Here is a 22,303-nt window from a genome sequence, read left to right as displayed (position 1 = left end):
AACAACCAGCCCCAGGATAGCAACACAATTAGACCCAACCAAGTCATGAGAAAAAAAAGACAATTACTTGACATAATGGAAAGAATTTACAAAGAAACCGCTATTTGGCCCTAAACGGAGAGTGCACAGCGGCAGAATATCTGGCCACCGTGACTGGCCCAAAATTAAGGAAATCTTTGACTATGTATAGACTCCGTGAGCATAGCCTTGCTATTGAGAACCTGGTTCCAAAAAGAAGCTTCACTTCCTAACCGCCTGCCAAATGTATGACCATATTAGATATGCATATTTCCCTCATTACACAGACCCACAGAGAATTCGAAAACAAATCCAATTTTGATAACTCCCATATCTACTGGGTGAAATACCGCAGTGTGCCATCACAGCAGCAAGATTTGTGACCTGTTGCCACAAGAAAAGGGCAACCAGTGAAGAACAAACGCCATTGTAAATACAACCTATATTTGTTTATTTATTTTCCCTTTTGTACATTAACTATTTGCACATAATTATAACACTGTATATGGACATATGACATTTGAAATGTCTTTATTCTTTTGGAATGTTTGTGTGTAATGTTTACTGTTCATTTTATATTATTTTTTTCACTTTTGATAATTATCTATTTCGCTTGCTTTGGCAAGGCAAACATATGTTTCCCATGCCAATAAAGTCCCTTAGATTGATATTGGCGACACAACTTTAATCACGGGGAAAATTAGTATTCGTGTGTTAGATCCAATTATTTTGTCAACATCGTGCATTGCTATTGAACTGTAATAACAGGTTTATTTGTATAGCCTGGCTGAAGCGACCCACGTGGTACACAGCGAGGGAGTGTGGTACACAGCGAGGTACACAGCGAGGGAGTGTGGTACACAGCGAGGGAGTGCTGTGTACCACTTGTATACAGAATTCAAAACAGATAGGAAACAATTAGTTGGACTTGTTGGGAAATGACTAAGGTTACTATTAAAAATAAAATACTAAATGCAGCATCTTGAAAGCGGTTATATGTGTGTGGGGGAGGTTGTTCTGTCTGTCTGTACTCACTGGTCTTTCTCAACCCTCTCTGCTTGTGCCGCCCATCTTTCCTCTATATTTGCATGTCTTCTAGTCAATTAAATTCCAATTTAAGGGATTTATTGGCATGGGAAACATATGTTAACATTGCCAAAGCAAGTGAAGTAGATGATATACAAAAGGGAAATAAACAATAACAATTAACAGTAAACATTACACTCACAGACGTTCCAAAAGAATAAAGACATTTCAAATGTCATATACAGTGTTGTAACGGTGTGCAAATAGTTCAAGTACAAAAGGATCTCTCCCTCTACCTGTCCCTCTTGACTGATCTGTTTCTTCCACAAATGACTGCAGAGTCGTCATAAAACATCTAGGGGACTGAGGTATTGACCTATCTAGAACGACCACTGACCCATAAAATGTTTAGAAACGCTATTCTATGCTTATTTCCTCCCAGGACTTTATTGTATTGATTTGTTTGGGATATGTCATTTTCTTTCCAAACCACAGAGCCTTTTGCAGGGTCAGGTCCTATCTTCAGAAATGTATCATAATCATGGTTAAATGTAAGTCCTTCCGCAGGGGAAAGGTCTAAATATTCATGTGGTTGTCGGAAGCCTTTAAAAAAAAAAAAAAAATGTATGTAACCTTTATTTATCCAGGAAGTCCCATTAAGGTCAGAAGACATTTTAATAGCGGTACCTCTAGGGATTGATTAGTCATCACTTACATTGCCTTCAGAAAGTATTCACACCCTTTTACTTTTTCCACATTTTGTTTTTGTTACATCCTGAATTTAAAATGTATTAAATTGAGATTATGTCACTGGCCAACACACAATACCCCATAATGTCAAAGTGGTATTATGTTTTAGAATATTTTACATATTAATAAAAAATGAAAAGTTGACATTTCTTGAGTCAATAAGTATTCAACTCACTCTGTGCAACATGATTTTTGAATGACCTCATCTCTGTGCCCCACACATACAGTATAATTATCTGTAAGGTCCCTCAGTTGAGCAGTTAATTTCAAACACAGATTCAACCACAAAGACCAGGGAGGTTTTCCAATGCTTCGCAAAGAACTGGTAGATGATTGAAAAAAAAGCTGCCATTGAATATCTCTTTGAGCATGGTGAAGTTATTAATTACACTTTGTATCAATACACACAGTCACTACAAAGATGCAAGCGTCCTTCCTAACTCAGTTGGCGGAGAGTAAGGAAACCGCTCAGAGAAACCGCTCAAATCCAACACAACACATCACTGACATCCACTCTTCATATTTGCAAGCATGGTGGTGGCTGCATCATTATGGGTATGCTTGTCATTGGCAAGGACTAGGGAGTTTATAGGGAAAAAATTAATGGAATACAGCTATAAGCACAGGCAAAATCCTAGCGGAAACCTAGTTCAGTCTGCTTTCAAACAGACACTGGGAGATAACATCACCTTCAGCAGGAAATACATTTTGCCAATGTATTCATTAATAAATGTAGCTAACATTAGATAGTTAATCCAGAGATTCTTACCTTTTCCTTGATTTGGCAGTCTTGTCCACATCAACATGGCATTTGTAGTTCTTTATGATAGCCACATTAGCAGCTAATTAGGGGGGATAAATACAGGCAAATATATTGATAAAACAGCAAGCCAGGGTAAGCCTACACGAAACACAGGCCTTATTTGAAGTGTTTCTGACATCCCCTATGGAAAAAATGTATGGAACCATTTCCTTGTGTGACTGCTAGGTTTTATGGGTATTATGACTGTGGTACTCTATAGCCTACATCAGCGTTTCCCAAACTCGGGACCCCAAGGGGTGCACCTTTTGGGTTTTTCCCTAACACTACACAGCACATTATTTGAATCCGCTGTGTATTCTAGGGCAAAAACCAAAATGTGCACACCTTGGGTTCCCAAGGAGCGAGTTTGAGAAACCCTGGCCCACATGATAAGATTATATTATTATTTGTTAAATGGCAGCCAAGCATCGATCATCATGTCCCCAGAATAAGACCCTCGATATTTATTGGAAAGGAACCTCAACCTTGCACTTTCACCACCCTGTGAAGTTCATCATAAATTATTGCATCTGTAGCCTAATAAACTGCATGGTTTCCTGAGTCGGGAGGACCACACAACATGTCATCGCATGACTGCAAGTTTACTTGGAAATTATGGTTATAATATCAATATTTGCGCATAAAAGCGTTTCCACCGACATTTCTCGCATAATTCATTTTACCGACACAAAAAGATCCCACCTTGTCTAGCGTATTTTATTTTGTCAACATGTGGAAAGGTTACCGATTCTTTTTAAATATGAATCAAATTCTCAAAGGAACGCTGATATATCTCACATGCACTAAAATACTCACTTGGCTAAACTATCTTGCAGTGATCAAAGCCTTACAGAAACACCGAGGTAGAGAAGCTTGAAGGGTTGTGAGAGTCCATGAAGGAAGGCTTCGTTAATGTAATCTAAGCTCCCTTCTCTCTCTCATGTCTTTGTCAAAACCATTACAGACAATCAGTAATTCACAGGAGGTTGGAGGCACCTTAATGCGGCGGGCGGGCTATAAGTGTATCCGTCAACCTTCAAAGAACCAAAATGGCTTTTAAGTAAAACTTTTACAATATATCCAGGGATCTTCCATGTTGTGTGGAGATACATCAGGGTTCAGTAACTGCAGATGGCAGGAGATTGATTTTGGTGCCAGGGCTCTGTAGTCACCTATGGCGGGTTCCGGCAGCGGGTTCGGGCCGTCTCAGCAGTACCATTTTTAATCTGGAAATCAGGCTCCGTGTCCCGGCCACCAGCGGGGCCTCATCCCACCCTGCCAAGGAGCCAACTCGACTCATAATGGTGCCAGTCAGCAGGGAGCGATCCGTCTGCCAAAAGACATGCGTCACAGCCTTGCCAGAGAAAGGATGAATGGAGATATCAATCTATACCATCTATGAAGGCAAATTAAATGGACTTGGAATAATAACTAGGAATATAAAATATGATGGTCCTACAATTCTCTAATTTAACAATTATGGAAGTAATTTGAATGGACTTGGACGAATAACTACAGAATTATAGTCATACAATGTAGCCTTATTTTTATTTTACCAGGTAAGTTGACTGAGAACACGTTCTCATTTGCAGCAACGACCTGGGGAATAGTTACAGGGGAGAGGAGGGTAATGAATGAGCCAATTATAAACTGGGGATTATTAGGTGACCAAGATGGTTTGAGGGCCAGATTGGGAATTTCGCCAGGACACCAGGGTTAACACCCCTACTCTTACAATAAGTGCCATGGGATCTTTAATGACCTCAGAGAGTCAGGACACCCGTTTAACGTCCCATCCGAAAGACGGCACCCTACACAGGGCAGTGTCCCCAATCACTGCCCTGGGGCATTGGGATATTTTTTAGACCAGAGGAAAGAGTGCCTCCTACTGGCCCTCCAACACCACTTCCAGCAGCATCTGGTCTCCCATCCAGGGACTGACCAGGACCGACCCTGCTTAGCTTCAGAAGCAAGCCAACAGTGGTATGCAGGGTGGTATGCTGCTGGCATAATTATAATTGAACTACTAACATAATGGTTTTTATAATTGGCACGATTTAAGTTTTGGATACAGCTCATTTCGTTGACTTGGAATTGAATGTTGATGGATGAGTTCTACTTCATAGGACTTGAGGGTAAATTAAATATATTCGAGTATTTAAACAGGGAGTTTATACATTGTATACATTAATCATTTTGGATCACTATATAAAGACAACTAGCCTATTATGTGTAACGGATGTGAAATGGCTAGCTAGTTAGCGGGTACGCGCTAGTAGCGTTTCAATCAGTTACGTCACTTGCTCTGAAACCTATTAGTAGTGTTGCCCCTTGCTCTGCAAGGGCCGTGGCCTTTGTGGAGCGATGGGTAACGATGCTTCGTGGGCGACCGTTGTTGATGTGTGCAGAGGGTCCCTGGTTCGCGCCCGTGTCGGGGCGAGGGGACGCCGTAAAGTTATACTGTTACATTGATGCTGTTGACCCGGATCACTGGTTGCTGCGGAAAAGGAGGAGGTTGAAAGGGGGGTGAGTGTAACGGATGTGAAATGGCTAGCTAGTTAGCGGGTACGCGCTAGTAGCGTTTCAATCAGTTACGTCACTTGCTCTGAAACCTATTAGTAGTGTTGCCCCTTGCTCTGCAAGGGCCGTGGCCTTTGTGGAGCGATGGGTAACGATGCTTCGTGGGCGACCGTTGTTGATGTGTGCAGAGGGTCCCTGGTTCGCGCCCGTGTCGGGGCGAGGGGACGGTTTAAAGTTATACTGTTACATATGCACAATCGAATGAGATGCACATTATTTTGTACACATGAAAACAACATCAAATAGCCTGTTTGAAATTGGATTCAGTGAAGCCAAGTCCCAAAACAATCAGGTATAGGACCTCATGCTCATCATTTACATTGCCCTTTTGATTCTTCAACAATCCTAGAATCATGGGCCGTTTTTAAAGCGGCAACACACTCCATAATACAGACAACACCACACTTCATAATGATAAGGGCAACATTCTAATCTGTTCCTTGCATTTATGGCAAATATCTCCATTTGCTTTGGAGGTTGCGTTGAAAATGGGACAGATTTTCACAGAATATCTCATTTTGAACTGTAGGATGAACGCTTTCCAGTCCATTGGAGAAATAACTGTGACCTTCACCCTGTAACCAGGTAGTTGTCTCTGTCAATCAGTCGAAAACAGTCTCACACGCTGTCACAGAGGACAGGCTCTTGCTCTTGGTTAGTTTGTCGCCTAAATTGGCGTACTTGCTCGATGCGCCCATCTCTGCGCTGCGATTCACCGATTGCGCCCTGCTGTATGGCACGACTTTGGGCACTGAGATGCTGCCCATAGTCATGGAGGACTGCTGTGGCAACAGACTAAACACTGACGACAGTTTTAGTCGGTAGCTTTTCCTGAACCGTTTCGCAGACCTGTGCAAGTTCCCCACGAAACAATAACAGAGCGGGTTGAGAGCAGAGTTGGTCAGACCCAGCCATAGCGCAAATGGTCTCCCGTGAAGAATCCACTCGTGGTTGACCTGGTTCACATCATCCTCATTCTTTAAAGATGCAGTCATGTTCAAGTCTAACCATATGTCCACTACATACAGAGGTAACCAGGACAGTGTGAAAAGCATAACTAGTGACAGCACCATCTTGGCTATCCTTTTACGCACTTTGAGGCGGGACAGTGATAGCTTAACGCCAAATGTATTTGAATCTTGCGTCCGTTTGTCATCGGTGCCCCACAGCTTCCAGCCGGTCAGCACGCTTATAACCAGGTTAAACAACACCGGAAAGCCGTAGAGAGAGCAAAAGAGCAGGAAGCTATATCTCTGTTTTAGTTTGACTTCGTTCCAGCTCTCCACGCACACAGTGACGGTGATGTCCAGCAGCGACAGAGTCTGGGTGGTGTTCATGAAGAGGAGCGGTATGCACAGCCCCGACGACACGCTCCACACCACACAGATCATACACAGTATCCGCCGCCCGGTAAAAAAAAAACGGGCGTGGAGAGGATTGTGCACGCTGTAGTAGCGGTTCAGACTGATCACAGCCAGGCTCAGGACGCTCGCAGACACCGATACCGCTTGAACGAACGGCACGGTGCGGCACAGAAACTCACCGAACACCCAGGCGTTGTAGACCTGGAGTCCCAGGTTAACTGGCATGCACACACATACCACCATCATGTCACACACCGCTAAGTTCACCAGCAGTCTGCGGGTCGCCGACACTCCCGCCAGACCCGTCCTCTTTCGGGTGAGGACCAGGAGAGCCATAATGTTCCCTCCGAGCCCCGTGAGGAAGGACAGAGAGTACATAACCACCAACACGATGGTGCTCGGTTCGTGTCCCGAAAATAAGAACAAGTCCGGGTAGGGGTTGGTATCCTCCTGTAAACTCCTGTTGTTGTGCTCATGTTGAGGTCCCAAAAGTGAAAGATTCGTTGAAAATGAATGTCCAAAATTGGAGTAAGAATTCGTTAGATTCATCTCCCGCTTGTTCTCACATCGTTTGCGCTGTGTGGAGTGTCCTATTCAGACACGCACACAGGTGAGACCCAGAGAGATGCTCTGCGCTCCGCCCCTGTTCTAGTTGTGAGATTGGGATTTCACCCATACATCTAGAGTTAGTTGTCGCCTTGCCGAAAGAGATCATAATAGTCCAATAGTCCAGGCATTTAACAGAAAAACAGTATACACATTTCGCCACCGAAGTGCGGTCCTCCTCGATATTCCTCGACTGGAGCGCGCGCAGTACGTTCACTCGGACCCTGCCCAATGCCATATTTATCTGTGTGACTAGAGGAAGCAGGAGCTGCACTATCCCGCGCTTGTACTCATACCTGGCCTCCTCTTTGTCCTCGTTCCCTCTCCTACTGTAACGGCCGTCGTCGGAAGGATGAGACCAAGGTGCAGCGTGGTACGTGTTCATGCTTCTTTATTTAAAAAACCGAACACCAAACAAAACAACAAAAGAACAACGAAAGTAACGTCTTGAAGGCTCACCAGAGCTAACAAAAACAACATCCCACAACTTAAAGTGGCAAAACAGGCTGCCTAAGTATGATTCCCAATCAGAGACAACGATAGACAGCAGTCCCTGATTGAGAACCATACCCGGCCAAAACATAGAATCGCAAATCATAGAAATAAAGAACATAGAATGCCCACCCCAAATCACACCCTGACCAAACCAAATAGAGACATAAAAAGGCTCTCTAAGGTCAGGGCGTGACACCTACATTTGACAGGAATGGATAGATGACAGCTAACTCTTTTGACTGGAACAATTGTTCTTACTTAAGCTACTGAATCTGATCAGTGAACGGAAAGTGAGTGGAAGAGGGCAGATGAGAGATGGAAAGTTTTTGGAATGGAACGTAGCCAGAAATTAATATCACCCTAGCTCCAAATTAATGGATGGGGTTGCATCTCTCTCTCTCTCTCTCTCTTGTTCTCGCTCTCGCTCTCGCTCTCCGCTCTCGCTCTCATACCTGTGCTGTGTGCTTAGCTGCGGGAAGTAGGGTTGCTGTTGCAAAAAGAAATATAACCATCTGCAACACCAGTCTGTAGGCCTACTTAATTAAGTGTCTAGAGATTATGTTAGCGGGAGACTGTGTTCTCCTCATGCCCAAACCTTGCTCTGTCAATCAGTTCCATGCTCTAAGTGCCAGGTCACATTTTCGGGGTATGCACAGATCAGCTGGCAGCTATTTTCACGGTCATTTTCAACCTTGTCCTAGTCTGTCATCTCCACGTGTTTTAAAATGATCACCATTAGTCCTGTTCAGAAGAACTCTAAGGCTTCATGATTAACACCCTGTAACACTCACATCTGTTATCATGAAGTGTTTTGAAAAGCTGGTATTGCACACCTCAACTCCATCCTCCCAGTCACCCTAGACCCAGTCCAAATTGCATACAGCCCCAACAGATTCAATCATGGTCACTCACATGACTCTAAACACTCACGCACACTGACACTCCAACACACACACACATAACATGCACACACACTCACATACAATCTTCATTTACGCTGCTGCTACTCTGTTTATCATACATCCTGATGCCTAGTCACCTTACCCCTATACCTATCTACCTATATCCCTGCACATTCTAAATATGGTATTGGAACTGACCCTGGAACTGACCCTGTATATGGCTTCTTACTTTCTCGTGTTTTTCTTATTTTTTATTTTAATTCCTCTTCTTTTTTTGTCCTGCCTTGTTATTTTTAGTACTACATTGATATTGATTACTGCATTATTGGCTTTAGAGCTTGCATGAAAGGCATTTCACTGTACTTGTGCACTTGACATTAAAACTTGTTAAAGAACGCCAATCTTCCTCTAGTCTCCTTTCTTCTTGACATTTAAATGTCACTAGCAGCACCGTGCCCCAAAGGTTATGATTAATGCAATTCAATGCAATTTAATCTTTCATGACTGTAAGCATAGAAAAATTATTGTATTATATGCAAATGCAACTAGGGCCATGTAAAGACTTGTCAGTCTACTCGTTTAGAATCCACAGGGGTCCACTTTGTGTGACGCTCTTCACCAGCGGTGGAGCTGAACTCTCGTTTAGCGCTTTTCTTACACTCAGTTGTGGTGTCTCTCCAAGGCCCTGAAATCGGATTGTTACCACAGATTATATTGAGTATCCATTTTACCTGGGCCTTGTCCCATAGATGGGTTGCCTGACAACGTCACAAAAATGATGTGCACTGGGCCATTTACTTATATGCACATGTATGGATGGGGCAGAAGGCCATGTGTTATGATTCTGAATGGTCAGATGGCAACAATGACAAGAAGCTGCCATGTGGGATGCTTCAGCTTGTTGTATCTTGTTCTTGAAACCATGTTTTGTTGTAAGATGTTTTTACCTATGTCATGTCTATGCTAATGTGGCAAAAAAATTCACTAGCTAGCTAATCAACACCTGTAAGGTTGTATTTGAGACACAAGTGCTTATTGTGTAAATGTATTTATGTTTTCAATAAACATTTGGAGACTAAATATAGTTCACGTTGTCAATAATCCTTTGGAGTTGACAGTTTTGTCCCAAAGTTGCACACACATTGGTTTTGTTGTTAAACAACCCAGCGTCTATATAGTTAGCCTACAACATATAGACTATAGGCTTATCTGTTTTGGATCATATAGGCATTCTGTCACGATCGTCGTAATGAGCGGACCAAGGCGCAGCGTGATTGAAGTTCCACATCTTTATTACGGTGAAACTTTAAACAAAAACAATAAACCAATAACGAAATGTGAAAGTAGTGGTGCACATGCACAAACACAAAACAATATCCCACAAAACACAGGTGGGAAAAATGGCTACCTAAATATGATCCCCAATTAGAGGCAACTTATACCAGCTGCCTCTAATTGGGAACCATACAAAACACCAACATAGAAATATTGAGCTAGAACACCCCCTAGTCACGCCCTGACCTACTACACCATAGAGAACCAAGGGCTCTCTATGGTCAGGGCGTGACACATTCTACAGATTCAAAATTGTCCTAGAAATGTTTATTTAAATTATGATAGCATGATCTCTCTTAGCAACCATTACATTTGGAACACAAAAAAGCGATAATAATAATAAAAAATGCACAACACAGCGGAATATCAAGTGGCCAATGAACTACCTGTGCTGGAACTGTACTTGAGCATTTGTAATGGCTATTCCTGTTCAATGAAAAACAACTTCAGTGGGTGAGTGGTTAATAAAAATGCCACTCTAGCATGACAAAGGACCTGACACGAGACAGCCGATGTGAGAGGGTCAGAATAACACAATAGAACTCACCATTAGTGACCTAGCCTTAATCCCTGTGTGTACTGTATGTCAACCCACTCATTGTGACATCATCAGCCTGTTCTGGTGAGGTGTTACAACACTGTACAAAAAATATAAACGCAACATGTGGTTGGTCCCATGTTTCATGAGCTGAAATAAAAGATCACACAAATTTTCCATATGCACAAAAAGCTTATTTCTCTCAAATTTTGTGCACAAATTTGTTTGCATCCCTGTTAGTGAGCATTTCTCCTTTGCCAAGATAAGACATCCACCTGACAGGTGTCACATATCACGTTGCTGATTAAGCGTGATCATTGCACAGGTGCACCATGTGCTCGGGACAATAAAAGGCCACTCAGTTTGTCAAACAACACAATGCCACAGCTGTCTCAAGTTTTGAGGGAGCATGCAATTGGCATGCTGACTGCAGGAATGTCCACCAGAGCTGTTGCCAGAGAATTTAATGTTAATTTCTCTACCACAAGCCGCTTGCAACGTCATTTTAGAGAATTTGTCAGTTGTCAGTTGTCACAACCGCAGACATGTGTAAGGCGTCAGGTGGGCGAGCGGTTTGCTCATGTCAATGTTGTGAACAGAGTGCCCCATGGTGGAGGTGGGGTTATGGTATGGACAGGCATCACTTTCCGTTCACTGCTAATCAATGGCAATTTGAATGCACAGAAATTCCTTGACGAAATCCTGAGGCCCATTATCGTGCCATTCATCCGCGGCCATCACCTCATGTTTCAACATGATAATGGACGGTCTCATGTCACAAGGATCTGTACACAATTCCTGTAAGCTGAAAATGTCCCACTTCTTCCATTGCCTGCATACTCACCAGACATGTCACCCACTGAGCATTTTTGGATGCTCTGGATCGACGTGTACAACAGTGTGCTCCAGTTCCCGTCAATATCCAGCAACTTCACACAACCATTGAAGAGGAGTTGGACAACATTTCACAGGCCACAATCAACAGCCTGATAAACTCTATGTGAAGGAGATGTGTCGCGCTGCATGATGCAAATGGTGGTCAGACCAGATACTGATTGGTTTGTTAAGGTATCTGTGACCAACAAATGCATATCTGTATTCCCAGTCATGTGAAATCCAGCCTAATGAATTTATTTAAATTAACTGATTAACTGTAACTCAGTAAAATCTATACAATTGTTGCATGTTGCGCTTATATTTTAGTTCAGTATAATAACACACATGACCACACACACACACACCTCACCAGAACAGACTGATGATGTTATAGTGATTGGGTTGAAATGTACATTTCAGACATTTAGCAGACGCTTTTATAGATGAACTTTTTACAGACGCTCTTATCCGAAGCGACTTACAGCAGTGAGTGCATTTTCATACTTTTTCAATCTGGTCCCCCTTGGGAAACAAACCTACAACCCTGACATTGCAAGTGCCTTGCTTTACCAACTGAGCGACTTACAGTTAGTGCATTCATCTTAAGGTAGCTAGCTAGGTAACAACCACGTATCACAGTCATAATTAAAACTTGCCTCAATAACGCTGCTATCAGCAAAGTCAATGCTAGTATGAACAGACAAGTGCAAGTGTTCGTGCAGGAAAGGCAAGGCTGTTTGTTTTTTGTGTGTTTTTTTAAGACCAGGGGCCTGTTGCACAAAACTAGGATAAGGGATTAAGCCAGGATATCTTGGTGATCCTGGCTCAATTGATCCGTAATCCGGTTGCACTAAAGATGGATAGGGGGCAGGAGGATATGTTATGGTATAAATTACCATGGAGATTTATTCTGTGGAGCTAGCCTGCTCCAGACCAGGCTAAATTCCAGGATCTATTTAATCTCATCCCTAATGTCAGTCAGCAGTCACCACAAATGGAAACCAATAGTTATTTCACTGCTCACTATACATTGTTATCACATATAACTAGACCCACTGTTATTATTTAAACGTTTGTGATCATTAATTTCAATGATTTTGGATAAAAAATGATTTTTAGATGATGTTGCTATCATTAGATAATTTAGTTTCCCATAGACTATAAGGCTATATATAAAATGATAGAATATTAGGGCCACAGAGGGGAAAAAAACACAAGTCATAATATTGTAACCAGTTGTTTTAAAGGAGGACAGTTGTTAAAATGACAGATGTGGGGCATTTCGTGAAATTGTACTTCAGTATGGTTTCATAAACAAAGACATGCTGATGTGCCAGAATATTAAGTATCACATTGTCATAAGTATCAAAACTGTAAAAACAATATGTAGCTTTTCTGCAGAAAGAACCAGCCTCATAAATGTATGACTTTATCCTTTTTCTTCAGTGTGGCCCTAGTACTCTGTCATATAAACAAATACACATTCCATATGAATATAAAAACACAATGTGTAACATTATGTTCCTTTATTGAATAAGGACAAAACAAAGCAGGTAAACCATCAGCTCCTTTCGAAACTGAAGTCACAGTGACTCTACAAGATGGAAAGCACAGAATCCAAGCATATTATACAAAATGATACATACACATTCAAAGGTCTGTATATAACACACCCTGCATGTCTGCACACTAAAATAAATGCAGGACAAATCCATACACATCAACTGAACAGACAAATGAATGGATGCAGTAGCCTCCCTGCAGCCTTGTATTACACACAGTATACCGCACAAACATCATAAGAGGCCAAATTCGTCAAAAAACGAACCCAAAAAAAAACAAATTCCTCTGCCACCGCAGGACATATTTAACCAAAATTGAAAGCACACATACTAACTAAAATAATTCAACACATATTGGTCCCTCAGCAGCCGACCACTGTCGTCATCAGGGAAGATTGCCGGATTGTCCCAGTCCATGGCTGGTGGCACTCTGGGGGCCCTCTCCTTCCTCAGGCAGGCCACATTGTGGAGGACAGCACAAGCCACAGTAATATCACATGCCCTAACAGGGCTGACCCTTAATTTGTGAAGGCAGTGAAAGCGTGCCTTCAGGAGGCCAAAGGTCATTTCAACTCTGGCCCTGGTCCTGGCATGGGCATGGTTGTAGGCCTGCTGTGCTTCCTGGGGGTCTGTGAAAGGTGTCAGGAGAAAAGGCTGGCAGCCATACCCCCTGTCTCCCAGCAACACACCAGAGAATTCACCTGTCAACACAAAATCTCATCATTACTACCTCATAAACACAGTGATATTCTTGACACAGCCATGATGGTTATAAATAGGGGTTGTGTGGCTTACCTTGTGATAGGCACTGATAGATTTCAGAGGCCCGAAAGATTCTGGAGTCATGGACTGAGCCAGGCCATTTTGCCACAACATTGCTGATCACACAGTCAGCATTGCAGACCATCTGAAATCATAAGATGAGGAATATTACACCAATCAATGCACATCACTGGCAATGCAGAGTGTTCGTCAATGGACAATATCAAAAAGTTATGTTCACCTGAACATTAATGCTGTGAAAGGATTTCCTATTCACAAAATCGGCCTCATGGGCACCTGAGGGGGCTTTTATCCTTATGTGTGTGCAGTCCACTGCACCAATGACATTGGGGAAACCTGTCACACAAAGTAATGAGTATCCTACTATGTGTTAACAGTTGTCCTGTAATTTGTAGATCCTCTTACCTGCAATCCTATAGAACTCCTCTTTGATGTCACAGAGTCTTCTGTGGCCAGGGAAGGAGATGAAGACATCTGCTAATGCTTTGATAGCCAGACACACACTCCTTATTGTGCGGCAAATTGTGGCCTTGTTCAGCTGTTCTGCATCCGCCACTGAGTACAGGAAGGCTCCACTAGCAAAAAAGCGCAAGGCCACACAAACCATTTGCTCCACACTCAGTGCATGGCTCCGTGCAGTGCGGTGCTTAATCCTGGGACCCAGTAGTCTGCATAGATACCTGATGCCATCTGCAGAAAACCTGTATCTTTCATATAGATGGTCATCAGGGAAGGCCAGTGGGTGCAACCGGTCCCTGAAGACCCTTTCTCGCCTGAAGGCTCTCCTCAGCACAAGTGCTTCTTCATCCACCACATCTCGCACGAATGGGCATGCCATTGTCAGAGCAGAAAGGAACACACAATTTTGGGCCTTCATATAGGCTAGTGGCCACACCTGGTGCTGGGGGGGTGGGCAAAAGAGGGCGATGCCTTATAACGATGACTTGGTTGTACTGATTGCTGGGAAAATAAAAAAAACCTTAGAAAGATGCCACTGTCCTGTGTGCTCACAATAAGAGCTCATATGTCATGGCTCACTTGACTTTACGAGAATATACCTAATTTTTATTTTGAGCTGTGTCATCTTCTTGGAGCTGGGGGAGGAAAGAAAAATAATGAATAATACATTTGTGTTACAGTTAGCATACAGTGTACATTGAAGGCATATCTCACCTCCCTCTCAAGTTTTTTTATTTCAAGGTCCAGTTTCCTAATTGTCCTCTTTTTTATTTCGGACTCCAGTGCAAGATTTTCCATCTTTTTCTTCTTGTACTGAATGTCTATGTCTGCCAGTTCTATTTGGCGCCGGAGGTGGTTGCCATACAACTTTCTGATAGCTTGTGAGCTCTGTGAACACAATACAATTAGCGCAGCTGGAATTTGGCAGGATGTGGTGTCCTTTTATTAATACGCACTATGTTGCCAGGCTGGTTTTCCCACTGTATAGCATCTGGGTCCTGTAAAAGAAATTAGATTTTTTGATTTTGATGAGGACTCCTCACCATTGTAGAGTAAATAGTACTTTCACAGTCTTAACATGATACCTCATGCCTTCTGGAATCCAGAGAGATGGTCTCCTCCTCATCATCGTCTCCATCATGTGCTGTTGCTGCTGCGCTGGGGCCTTCACCCTATCACATTTAATCGGATTCATATTGAAGCTAGTAGACAAGACATGCCAGGCCTACAGTATGCCTTTGATGGAGTACTCACTGGATCAGCATCGTCTGGTGCTTGTGCTGGTGGCTCTAACAGGAACACAGTGCTGCCAGACACTGCAAGGCAATAGGTAAACCAAAGTCAGACAGTCCAAATTGATTCAATATGAATGTGGTTGTATCCCATGTAGAGATGGAAGGACATACCTTGAATGAAGCGGGTGGCATCTTGGGAGGAACCTATGCTCGTCTCTTTCCCCCCAGGGATCCCCTCTAAGACGGGCCTGCCTTTATTTAGCTCCAAGGCCATGTCCTCTGCTGGGGTAAGGTCAGCCTTTGGTGACCCACCACCCGTGCCTTGTCTGTGGGTATTCTTTTTCACTGCTAAAACAGTACAGACAATGTGTGAGCAGGCACCTTCTGGGTACAATATATGCTTGTGCTTTGTTAAATATTAGTCAGGGACCATACCATTCTGCAGAATGTTCTTGTATTTGATTTTGACCTGCTGCCATGTCCGTTTTGGCCCGTTCATGTTTAATCTACACACACACACACACACACACACATTTAATGGAGTCACACTGCAAAAAATTACTTGGTATTTTTGTCTTGTTTTCAGTAAAAATATCAAAAAATTTATCATAGCTTTATACAGTGTGATGGAGTTACTTTACACAATTTCACTCATATCTGCAGTGCATTTCAATTAAAAATTTAACCGTTTCATAATTACAGTACAACTGCATTTTTGGAGATGTGAATTAAATATTTGAATTGTAATTGTGATGTTTCAGCGGAGCGGTGAGTGTGTAATTGTGCACTACTTACGCATTCAGGCGGTCTGCAATACTTTGCCACGCTTTTTCTCTTTGCTTTATCACTGTGGCGGTGTTGCCTTTCTTCTTAATTATATCTTTTACCTCCTCGTATGCCTCCATGAGGATTTGTGCTTCCGACGGGGAAAAGTACGCGGCTCTAGTTGCCATGGTAAATCAGTTAATCTGTGATCTGTGGCGGGGTCTATTTGAGTGAGCCGTGAGCGCGCACCTATCCAGGATTGGTTTCACCTGGCTTAATGAATCCGTGTCTGCTCATCCTGGCTTGGTCTTTGTGCAACCAATTAAGCCTGGACGCACATGTTTTGGCTTCATTGAGCTCAGCTGAGTCATTTATCCCGGATGTCTTAATTCTACTTTTGTGCAACAGGCCCCAGGTCACTACAGGTGGTGCACAGTTTTGTATTTTAATGTAATGTGATTGGTGCTTTTTGGGTCCAATTTTGAAATGCTTTCTGAATTGCACTAATGAAAATGTAGATTCATATTTAGAGTATCCAGACATGTAAAATAATGGACTATGGCTTACCACAGGTTTTTTGCCATTTAAAGCAGCAATCTGCAGTTGCTACATCAATTTCTTGACTTATAAATGAATAAAAGGTGCCCTGTATATACAAAAGTATGTGGACACTCCTTCAAATTAGTGGATTCGACTATTCCAACCGCACCCATTACTGACAGGTGTACAAAATCAAGCACACAGCCATGCAATCTCCATAGACAAACATTGGCAGTATAATGGCCTTACAGAAGAGCTGAGTGACTTTCAACGTGGCACCGTCATAGGATACCTTTCCAACAAGCCAGTTCGTCAAATTTCTGCCCTGTTAGAGCTGCCCAAGTGAACTGTAGGTTCTGTTATTGTGAAGTGGAAACATCTAGGGGCAACAACAGCTCAGCCATGAAGTGGTAGGCCACACAAGTTCACAAAATGGGACCGCTGAGTGCTGAAGACCGTAGTGCGTAAAAATCATCTGTCTTCAGTTGCAACACTCACTACTGAGTTCCAAACTGCCTCTGGAAGCAACGTCAGCACAAGAACTGTTTGTCAGGAACTTCATGAAATGGGTTTACATGGCCTAGCAGCCGTACATAGTAGAGGTTGACGGAATATGATTTTTCAACGCTGATACCGATACCGATTATTGGAGGACCAAAAAAGCCGATACCGATTAATCGGCCGATATTTATATATTTGTAATAATGACAATTACAACAATACTGAATGAACAACGAACACTTTTATTTTAATATAATACATAAATAAAATCTATTTAGTCTCAAATAAATAATGAAATGTGTTCAATTTGGTTTAAATAATGCAAAAACACAGTGTTGGAGAAGAAAGTAAAAGTGCAATATGTGCCATGTAAAGAAGCTAACGTTTAAGTTCCTTACTCAGAACATGAGAACATATGAAAGCTGGTGGTTCAATATTCCCAGTTAAGAAGTTTTAGGTTGTAGTTATTATAGGAATTATGACGCACCAACTATTTCTCTCTATACCATTTATATTTCATATACCTTTGATTATTGGATGTTCTTATAGGCACTTTAGTATTGCCAGCCTAATCTCGGGAGTTGATAGGCTTGAAGTCATAAACAACGCTGTGCTTCAAGCATTGCTAAGAGCTGCTGGCAAACGCAGGAAAGTGCTGCTTGAATGAATGCTTACGAGCCTGCTGCTGCCTACCACCACTCAGTCAGACTGCTCTATCAAATCATAGACTTAATTATAATAAACACAGAAATACGAGCCTTTGGTCATTAATATGGTCAAATCCAGAAACTATCATTTTGTCACGTTCGTCGTAATAATCAGACCAAGGCGCAGCGTGCGTAGAGTTCCACATCTTTTAATTAACAGAAACTCACCAAACAAAAGCACAAACGAAACGTGACACTACTGGTGTGCACACAGGCAACTATCTGTAGACAAGATCCCACAAAAGGGAAATGGCTGCCTAAATATGATCCCCAATCAGAGACAACGATAAACAGCTGTCTCTGATTGGAAACCATACCAGGCCAACATAAACCATTAAACACCTAGATGACCCACCCTAGTCACTATCATGCCCCAACCAACAGAGAATAAACAGCTCTCTATGGTCAAGGCGTGACATATTTAAAAAACAAAACATTTATTCTTTCAGTGAAATACGGAACCGTTCCGTATTTTATCCAACGGGTGGCAACCCTAAGTCTAAATATTGCTGTTACATTGCACAACCTTCATCGTTATGTCATAATTATGTAAAATTCGGACGAATTAATTACGATCTTAGGAAGAATGAGCCAGGCGGCCCAAATTGTTGCATATACGCTGACTCTGCTTGCACTGAACGCAAGAGAAGTGACACAATTTCCCTAGTTAATATTTCCTTCTAACATTAATTTATTTTAACTAAATATGCAGTTTAAAAAATATATATTTCTGTGTATTGATTTTAAGAAAGGCATTGATGTTCATGGTTAGGTACATTTGTGCAACGATTGTGCTTTTTTCGCAAATGCGATTTTGTTAAATCATCACCCGTTTGGCGAAGTTGAAGTAGGCTGTGATTCGATGACAAATTAACAGGCACCGCATTGATTATATGCAACGCAGGACAAGCTAGTTAACCTAGTAATATCAACCATGTGTAGTTAACTAGTGATTATTCTGAAAATGTATTGTTTTTTATAAGATAAGTTTAATGCTAGCTAGCAACTTACCTTGGCTCCTTGCAGCCACAAGGTCCTTAAGACGCTGCACTCGCGTAACAGGTGGTCAGCCTGCCACGCAGTTTCCTCGTGGGTTGCAATGTAATCGGCCATAATCGGCGTCCAAAAAGGCAGATTACCGATTGTTATGAAAACTTGAAATGGGCCGTAATTAATATTTTATATTTGAGATTCTTCAAAGTAGCCCCCCTTTGCCTTGGTGACAGCTTTGCACACTCTTGGCATTCTCTCAACCATAAGTTAGTCACCTGGAATGCATTTCAATCAACAGGTGTGCCTTGTTAAAAGGAATTTGTGGAATTTCTTTCCTTCTTAATGCGTTTGAGCCCATCAGTTGTGTTGTGACAAGATAGGGGAGGTATACAGAAGATAGCCCCATTTGGTAAAAGACCAAGTCCATTTTATGGCAAGAACAGCTCAAATAAGCAAAGAGAAACAACAGTCCATTATTACTTTGAGACATGAAGTTATGTTAATCTGCAAAATTTCAAGAACTTTTGAAGTTTCTTTAAGTGCAGTCGCAAAAACCATCAAGTTCTATGATAAAACTGGCTCTCATGAGGACCACCACAGGAAAGGAAGACCCAGAATTATCTCTGCGGCAGAGGTTAAGTTCATTAGAGTTCCCAGCCTCAGAAATTGCAGCTCAAATAAATGCTTCAGTGAGTTCAAGTAACAGACACATCTTAACATCAACTGTTCAGAGGAGACTGCGTGAATCAGGCCTTCATGGTCAAATTGCCACTACTGAAGGGGAACAATGTTACGTTCGTGGTTGGAATGAGACCAAGGTGCAGCGTGGTAGTCGTACATTTTTATTTTATTAAAATGACACAGAAAAACAACAAAATACAAAAACGAACGTAAAGCTATATGCAGTGCAGAATGCAACTACACACAAACAAGATCCCACAACTGAAGGTGGGAAAAAGGGCTGCCTAAGTATGATCCCCAATCAGAGACAATGATAAACAGCTGCCTCTGATTGGGAACCATACTAGGCCAACAAAGAAATAGAAACATAGATTTGCCCACCCAAGTCACACCCTGACCTAACCAAATAGAGAATAAAAAAGGCTCTCTAAGGTCAGGGCGTGACAAACAAGAAGAAAATACTTGCTTTGGCCAAGAAACACGAGCAATGGGCATTCGACTGGTGGAAATCTGCCCTTTGGTCTGATGAGTCCAAATTTGAGATTTTTGGTTCCAACCGCCGTGTCTTTGTGAGACGCAGAGTAGGTGAACAGATGATCTCCGCATGTGTGGTTCCCACCGTGAAGCATGGAGGAAGAGGAGGTGTGATGGTGCTTTGCTGGTGAAACTGTCAGTGATTTATTTAGAATTCAAAGCACACTTAACCAGCATGGCTACCACAGCATTCTGCAGCGATACGTCATCCCATCTGGTTTGCGCTTAGTGGGGCTATCATTTGTTTTTCAACAGGACAATGACCCAACACACCTCCAAGCTGTGTGAGGGCTATTTGACCAAGAAGGAGAGTGACGGAGTGCTGCATCAGATGACCTGGCCTCCACAATCACCCGACCTCAACCCAATTGAGATGGTTTGGGATGAGTTGGATCGCAGACTGAAGGGAAAGCAGCCAACAACTCCTTCAAGACTGTTGGAAAAACATTCCAGGTGAAGCCGGTTGAGAGAATGCCAAGCGTGTGCAAAGCTGCCATCAAGGCAAAGGGTGCCTACTTTGAAGAATAAAAAATATAAAACACATTTTGATTTGTTTGCCACTTTTTTGGTTACTACGTGATTCCATATGTGTTATTTTATAATGTTGATGTCTTCACTATTATACTACAATGTAGAAAATAGTCAAAATAAAGAAAAAATGTGTAATGAGTAGGTGTGTCCAAACTTTTGACTGGTACTGTATGTATATATATACAGTTGAAGTCGGAAGTTTACATACACTCAAGATGAAGTCATTAAAACTCATTTTTCAATCACTCCACAAATTTCTTGTCAACAAACTATAGTTTTGGCAAGTTGGTTAGGACATCTACTTTGTGCATGACACAAGTCATTTTTCCAACAATTGTTAACAGACAGATTATTTCACTTATAATTCACTGTATCACAATTCCAGTGGGTCAGAGGTTTACATACACTAAGTTGACTGTGCCTTTAAACAGCTTGGAAAATTCCAGAAAATTATGTCATGGCTTTAGAAGATTCTGATAGGCTAATTGACATCATTTGAGTCAATTGGAAGTGTACCTGTGGATGTATTTCAAGGCCTACCTTCAAACTCAGTGCCTCTGCTTGACATCATGGGAAAATCCAAATAAATCAGCCAAGACCTCAGAAAAAGAATTGTAGACCTCCACAAGTCTGGTTCATCCTTGGGAGCAATTTTCAAACGCCTGAAGGTACCACGTTCATCTGTACAAACAATAGTACAGAAGTATAAACACCATGGGACCACGCAGCCGATGGCATCATGAGGCAGGAAAATGATGTGGATATAATAAAGCAACATCTCAAGACATCAGTCAGGAAGTTAACGCTTGGTCGCAAATGGGTCTTCCAAATGTACATTGACCCCAAGCATACTTCCAAAGTTGTGGCATAATGGCTTAAGGACAACAAAGTCAAGGTATTGGAGTGGCCATCACAAAGCCCTGACCTCAATCCTATGGAAAATTTGTGGGCAGAACTGAAAAAACTTGTGCGAGCAAGGAGGCCCACAAACCTGACTCAGTTACACCAGTTCCGTCAGGAGGAATGGGCCAAAATTCACCCAACTTATTGTGGGAAGCTTGTGGAAGGCTACCCAAAAACGTCTGACCCACTGGGAATGTGAAAAAATAAATAAAGCTGAAATAAATCATTCTCTCTATTATTCTGACATTTTACGTTCTTAAAATAAAGTGGTGATCCTAACTGACCTAAGACTGTTAGTCTTAGGTCAAAATTGTTTACTTGGATTAAATGTCAGGAATTGTGAAAAACGGAGTTAAAATGTATTTGGTGGGCCTCCCGGGTGGCGCAGTGGTCTAGGGCACTGCATCGCAGTGCTAGCTGTGCCACCAGAGTCTCTGGGTTCGCGCCCAGGCTCTGTCGCAGCCGGCCGCGACCGGGAGGTCCGTGGGGTGACGCACAATTGGCCTAGCGTCGTCCGGGTTAGGGAGGGTTTGGCCGATAGGGATATCCTTGTCTCATCGCGCTCCAGCGACTCCTGTGGCGGGCCGGGCGCAGTGCGCGCTAACCGAGGGGGCCAGGTGCACGGTGTTTCCTCCGACACATTGGTGCGGCTGGCTTCCGGGTTGGAGGCGCGCTGTGTTAAGAAGCAGTGCGGCTTGGTTGGGTTGTGCTTCGGAGGTTGCATGGCTTTCGACCTTCGTCTCTCCCGAGCCCGTACATCTGTGTGTATATGTGTGTATATGTGTGTATATATATATGTGTGTATATAAAGATATAT

General features: G+C 42.5%; 2 protein-coding genes across 7 annotated transcripts; both read right to left on the bottom strand.

Moving 5' to 3' along the window:
• Positions 1 to 5,652: 5,652 nt before the first annotated feature.
• LOC139580679 (galanin receptor 2a-like) lies at positions 5,653 to 7,210 on the bottom strand. Its single transcript, XM_071409583.1, has one exon. The coding sequence runs from the start codon at positions 7,087 to 7,089 to the stop codon at positions 5,779 to 5,781; it is 1,311 nt and encodes a 436-aa protein (XP_071265684.1). The 5' UTR covers positions 7,090 to 7,210; the 3' UTR covers positions 5,653 to 5,778.
• A 5,574-nt stretch (positions 7,211 to 12,784) lies between these two features.
• Positions 12,785 to 16,509, bottom strand: LOC139580677 (putative nuclease HARBI1). 6 transcript variants are annotated; one of them, XM_071409577.1, is made up of 11 exons: positions 15,767 to 16,509; positions 15,503 to 15,679; positions 15,351 to 15,412; positions 15,182 to 15,268; positions 15,053 to 15,094; positions 14,811 to 14,984; positions 14,696 to 14,731; positions 14,043 to 14,597; positions 13,858 to 13,973; positions 13,650 to 13,761; positions 12,785 to 13,555 (listed from the first exon to the last, which is right to left on the bottom strand). In XM_071409577.1, exons 8-11 carry the CDS (start codon positions 14,512 to 14,514, stop codon positions 13,185 to 13,187), a joined length of 1,071 nt encoding a protein of 356 aa, XP_071265678.1. In that variant the 5' UTR covers positions 14,515 to 14,597; positions 14,696 to 14,731; positions 14,811 to 14,984; positions 15,053 to 15,094; positions 15,182 to 15,268; positions 15,351 to 15,412; positions 15,503 to 15,679; positions 15,767 to 16,509; the 3' UTR covers positions 12,785 to 13,184. The 6 variants fall into 6 exon arrangements, with proteins under 6 accessions (XP_071265678.1, XP_071265679.1, XP_071265674.1 ...); XM_071409578.1 differs by having other exon boundaries at positions 15,053 to 15,268; XM_071409573.1 differs by having other exon boundaries at positions 14,811 to 15,094.
• Between the last annotated feature and the right edge of the window lie 5,794 nt (positions 16,510 to 22,303).

The sequence above is a fragment of the Salvelinus alpinus genome, chromosome 7 (genome assembly GCF_045679555.1).
Source record: "Salvelinus alpinus chromosome 7, SLU_Salpinus.1, whole genome shotgun sequence".
Classification (NCBI taxonomy): Eukaryota; Metazoa; Chordata; class Actinopteri; order Salmoniformes; family Salmonidae; genus Salvelinus; species Salvelinus alpinus.
The sequence above is the reverse complement of the archived record's forward strand: the minus strand, read 5'-3'. Positions and strand labels throughout refer to the sequence as shown.

Excerpts from the sequence above, each read along its gene's own strand:
- LOC139580679 (XM_071409583.1), bottom strand. The coding sequence starts at position 7,089 with ATGAATCTAACGAATTCTTACTCCAATTTTGGACATTCATTTTCAACG.
- LOC139580677 (XM_071409575.1), bottom strand. The coding sequence starts at position 14,514 with ATGAAGGCCCAAAATTGTGTGTTCCTTTCTGCTCTGACAATGGCATGC. Across the intron at positions 13,974-14,042 it reads GGAGTTCTATAGGATTGCAG|GTTTCCCCAATGTCATTGGT; the intron begins GTAAGAGGATCT and ends TTTGTGTGACAG. Across the intron at positions 13,762-13,857 it reads TTCACAGCATTAATGTTCAG|ATGGTCTGCAATGCTGACTG; the intron begins GTGAACATAACT and ends TTATGATTTCAG.